Source organism: Amblyomma americanum, chromosome 5 (assembly GCF_052857255.1).
Source record: "Amblyomma americanum isolate KBUSLIRL-KWMA chromosome 5, ASM5285725v1, whole genome shotgun sequence".
NCBI classification, from domain to species: Eukaryota; Metazoa; Arthropoda; class Arachnida; order Ixodida; family Ixodidae; genus Amblyomma; species Amblyomma americanum.
Window position 1 is genome coordinate 177,304,950 of NC_135501.1, and position 5,200 is coordinate 177,310,149.

The 5,200-nt window shown below is 50.1% G+C and overlaps 1 protein-coding gene across 1 annotated transcript; it reads right to left on the reverse strand.

The window, feature by feature from the left end:
* Nucleotides 1-1,367: 1,367 nt before the first annotated feature.
* On the reverse strand, nucleotides 1,368-4,920 carry LOC144135341 (uncharacterized). The gene is made up of 2 exons (XM_077668037.1): nucleotides 4,664-4,920; nucleotides 1,368-1,580 (listed from the first exon to the last, which is right to left on the reverse strand). The coding sequence occupies exons 1-2, from the start codon at nucleotides 4,901-4,903 to the stop codon at nucleotides 1,371-1,373; spliced, it is 450 nt and encodes a 149-aa protein (XP_077524163.1). The 5' UTR covers nucleotides 4,904-4,920; the 3' UTR covers nucleotides 1,368-1,370.
* Between the last annotated feature and the right edge of the window lie 280 nt (nucleotides 4,921-5,200).

The window sequence follows — 5,200 nt, forward strand, 5'->3', positions numbered from 1 at the left end:
CGTACTACATCTCACCTTCCAGTACGCACACACGAATCAAGCAAAACACAACGAAACAGTACACGAAAAGAGTGCACGAAACACACGAAACAAGGATAATGAATGAATCAATATTAATTGAAAGTGGTGATGGTTGGAGCTGCTGCGCGTCAGGTCATTCCTTAGTCCAGGGCCCCAGTGATTACTGCTTACATCTTGGAGATGGTGAGCAGCACCTCCTACAGCATATCCTGTAGTGCAAAAGGTTTAGAGCAGCAGAGTGGATTAATATTGTAATAATAATGCAATCACGCGAACCGCAATAAAGTCGATGACCTGGCGAATATAAAACAAAACATTCCCAAGCTCGAAACGTCTAACAGCCGCGAAGTATGAGAGTAACTAAATTAATTACAAATTATTGATCAGTTGAATAAAGCGAACTCTGTCAGCCTTGAGTTCATCTGCTGGTAAAGCGTTTCATGTAGATATTGTTTTTCCGAAGAAATAAAATTTCATGCACTTCCTGCATTTAATTACTGTAGTTCTATTAATGTGATCCCTCCTACTACAGATATAGCGGGACGTCTTAAAGTATTTACATCTGTCTACATGAGCCTTTGCATAAAAAGCTTAGACTCTTAGAAGCCAGCTCGATTGAACAGTATGGTTCTTAATACTCCGACATAGGAAATCTTGCCACTTTTCGGCCGCTTTGTTGTTTACCAAAACCAACTTCGTATTTCTCTTTTTGGTTTGAAAGAACGAATTTGGTGAACCTTGAATTGAATTAGTGAAATTAAAAGAAATGAATTAAAAAAAAACCTTGAAGCTCATTCAAGCAGTAGTTGGCGATAAGCAACAGAATGTGGCGTTTCCCCCCTTGTAGTGTTTTGCCCTAATCTCCTGTCATCATCTAGCCATGCCCAGAGTACACATGTCTTTCTTAATTTTAGCGCTAATTTTGCCGACTTTTGGCAAGACATTTATGCGAAAACGGAGATGGGACGGGGACGGATAGTCGAGTATTTCATGTGCATTGTTGATCATTTCGTTTTATGCGGTGATCATCCCCAAGAAATGACGCAATGACGAAGAAAATGTCACAGGGTCCGATGTCAGCGGTCACATCACGAACTATTTGTAGAAACCATTTGATTGGAATGTTGCAGTTAAATTCGAACCTTATGGCCCAAGGCGAATATCTTGCGGCCGCCTTTCCTTCATTCTTCCTTAGCCGACGCTATACTACTGTCACACTGAGCGGACTTCTTAACTTTTTTTTTCACGCCTCGCTCAAGCTTGTTCACTCAAGTTAATAACGGAACACGTAGCAAACAGTTGACCCTCAGCACAAGTTCTTTCAAGAGAAACTTACTTACGCCTTGAGATTACCCTCTACGTCGGTGGAGGGTGTCATGATGTTGAGGCGGGCCGACATGCTGCGCCTGTTGCAACACATTCGGGTGGTGCTCCGGGTTGAAGTAGAAGCGGATCAATACGCTGGCTAGCAGCGACAGCAGCAAGACCAGCCTAAGGGTCGCGCTGGCCGCATCAGCCGCCAGCTTGCACGACAGCTGGCAGCACTCTCGTACCTGTGACTGCAAACAATGGTAGCCATAGTGGTTACAAAACAGCCACAAACAGCGGATTGATCACAGCCTATCGTGTTTTGTTACCGTCTTCACCGGTTTGTAAGCGTTAAAAAATACTGCTCATGTCGGGCCGTTGCAACAAATGTAGGCCAAAATATTTCGGCACCATCGGTCGCAGAATTATTTGTATTGACTTTTATCAGTGGCCCACGCTACAGGTCACTCTGAATTAAAAACTTGCGACGCCTGTTTATGAGCTGCTGTCTGGTTGAAGACGTGCGTGGCATGATACATAAATTACATTAAACTAAAACAATATCTTTGGGAAAGCGCAAGAAAACTGGGGGATTCTAGGATGATGCAAGGAGGAAGTTGCTTATAAGTCGAGCTCGCGTATAACGAACATGACCGTCAAGCGGCGTCCGTTCGTTATATCCCGAAGTTCGTAGTAAGTAGCCCACAGCTTTAAAAGAGTTGATTGTCGAAATACATTTTTTTTATTTGCGAAAAAGTACGTGATGGCAGTCTGTTTTTCCAATGAAGATCCGATGTGGGAGGTTTCCAGTTTATTTAAAGCAGAAGCGTGCTCTTCGCCGAGGCACTTGGCATAGACAAGTTGTCTTAGGCTCTTTATGTAGCCCATTGCTACAGGCGCGCTTATGGGTGCTGGCTCCGAAGTTTCACCCTCATCTGATTCCTCCGCGTCACTCTCGTCCCGCACTTCAGAAACGACGCCCTCTTCTATGCACGTGCGGTTCCGCGGTGTCGGCGCCGTCATCGACAGAAATAAAATCACTCCAACCAATGACAGGACCCCCCATGTCTGAGTCGACGATGCGCTGCCACAAATGGCCGCCGGGTTGGTCATCCTCCGAAGCATCAGGATCGGCATCAGACACTGTGTCGACGAAGCCGGCCTCGCGGAAGCAGTTCCGCTCGCCAGTGACAGTCACCTCCGCCCAGGCAGCTTTGAGCTCCAAGCAGGGCACAGGGCACTTAATCCCATCGACCGACTTCATCGCGCACTGGACGGTGGCTCGCTGCTGCAGCCTATGCGCTCGCAACTGCGCTCAGGAAAGGGCGCGGCGCTGCTCGAGTATGAGCGAATATGAGTATGAGTATGACTCAAGGCCCACCCCCCTACGGCTCCTGCGCGCCCTGGCCTGGTGCCTCGGAGATAAAGCGAGAGATCGTCGGCATTGCGGGAAAGCGGAGCACATTCCTCTGTGCTGTGCAGCAGCTGGCCTGAGCCGTCATACACGAGGAGCTCCAGGACCATCTCCTCGTGTACACCGACGGCTCAGTGGCCCGCGACAGCTGCTCCCTTGCTGCGGCGGCCGCCATCCCCGCCCTGCGACAGCACAGCCAGAAACACGCAGCCTTCCTCGGCTCCTCCACCACGGCTGAGTTGATGGGTATCCGGCTCAGGCTGGACCTGCTGCTCACCCTCGGCCCTCCGCCGCCCAGGAGTGGTCTGCTGTGCGACTCCCGCACTGCCCTTAGCCGCCTGCAATCCAATGGCCGCGGTACCCCACTAGTGCAGGACATCGGCTTCCGCATAGAGCACCTCGCTCAAAGAGGATGCGCCGTGAGTGCACAGTGGGTGCCCGGTCACTGCGGCATCCCCGGCAACGAGAAAGCTGACGGCCTCCCGATCGCCGCACATCAACTACCTTCCAGCGATCTGCCTTTTGCGATGAAGGACGTGCGTGCGGTCATCCAGGACCATCTCCGAAAGCAGCACCCCGACGCACGCATCGCCGGAAGTGAGCTCATCGACAGCATCACCGGCTGCCGCGCACTTACGTGGTCGCAACGTATAATGATCCTCCACGTGCACATTGGCTGCGTGTCGTCCGGGAAACGACGGGAGCGTCACAGAATCGCGACGAGTGATTTGTGTTTACCGGATGCGGTGCAGTGGAAACACAAGAGCACCTGCTCCTTCGCTGTGCCGCGTTCGCCGATGCTCGTCGCGATATGCATGCGGCCTATAGGCGTTGGGCATACATACTACCAGACACACTCAAGACGCTATTTTGGCTGCAGGGCAGTGCGCGCACTCGTGAGCGATTTTTGGTGAGCCTCTGTGCATTCCTCGAACACACGGGTTTGACGCCCCGTCTGTTCTCCGCCGGGTAGTTACATGCAAAGACCGAACGCTCCGCGAGTGCTACCTTGGACGATTAACAATTGGACACCCCACTCCATGCAGTTGTAGTCAACACAGTGCTGTGCGCGTGTGTTTTTATTGCTCCATCATGAACTAATCACGCGCGCAACCTGTACTCATTTGGTATTGTGTCATTAGTTTCTGTATATAACCTCTTCCCATATCCTCTCTTTTTGTCCCCTCGCCTCTTTCATTTCATTTCTCCATTCTGCCTGCTATTCTTTATTTCCTCTGCCCCAGCTCAGGTGCTTCAGTCTCGATGACAGATGCCGGGGCTTGGAAAAATCTTTTCTTTCCTTTTTATTATTATACTAATAAAACCACTTAAAACTAACATTGCATAACTGTGCATGCACAGCTGCGTGTATAAAATGCGGAGGTAACACGCCGGCCGTATCGCAGTCGTTTCCTTTGGGTTAGGAGTTGGAGAATCCGGAGGCTGTTCAGCGGCGGTATCGACAGAAAAACATCAATTTCTAACTACGTGTAATCTGTAATAACCAGGTTAAACGACTGCCAATTTTTAAGGGAAAGAAAATGGCGCAGTATCTCTCTCACATAGCGGCGGACACGCGAACCGCGCAGTAAGAGAAGGAATAAAGGAGTGACTGAGAGAAGAAAGGGAGAAAGAGATGCCGTAATGGAGGGCTCCGGAATAGATTCGACCACCTGGGGATCTTTAACGTGCACTGACATCACACAGCAGGTGACTGTCAACGGAATTGGCTTTCAACGAGTTTTTAAACGAACTTATCGCTGTGAAGCTTCCTACGACGAAGGCATTATGCGGATCGTTTGACTTATCCTTCTCTGAATCACCGCAGAACCCCGCTTAGATTTAATTGGCGCTCCCTGATGTTATACAGAATTTGTGGCCTTATTTATGTCCGTGCAAATACAGTGGTCAAGCTCTTACATGTTTGGTCACTAAGTCCTCCGGAAGGAATAATTGCGCAGAGTCGACGAAGGGAAAGAGGTCTATCGCGTGCATCAAGACCACGTCCACCAGTATCAGATCCCGGGACGAGTACGGCTCTACCAGAAGCACGAAGGCGGTGATGAGCAGCGCGGCAATGATGGTCTGGGTCTTTTGAAATTTCATCTGGAGAACCAAGGCCGCGAGCATCAAGCACAGGCCTCCCGCAGCTTCGTTCATCCACGGGCTCAGGTACGCCTCCTGAATGCGGTGTAAAGAAAGGATCCCCGTCGACGTTGAAATGATCCGCTCTCCAAAAAATTGCCAGTGGCTTAACGTGGCTAAGCCTGGAATTCAGCGAAAAGCAAGGGCGCTTGCCAAGCTTTTTAGGCTCGTCCTGGCAGCTCCGCTACACGCTCGCGACAGTCGTTCTATATATTACCACACGACCACGTGGCTATGACGTGGTATCACATGGTCTTACGACGCCCCCATCGGACGTCATCGCGTGGCTTCACATCACCCCATCGGATGTTC

Coding starts and splice junctions, on each gene's coding strand:
- LOC144135341 (XM_077668037.1), bottom strand. CDS start 4,903: ATGAACGAAGCTGCGGGAGGCCTGTGCTTGATGCTCGCGGCCTTGGTT. Junction 1,581..4,663: donor AGGACTTAGTGACCAAACAT/GTAAGAGCTTGA, acceptor CATTGTTTGCAG/TCACAGGTACGAGAGTGCTG.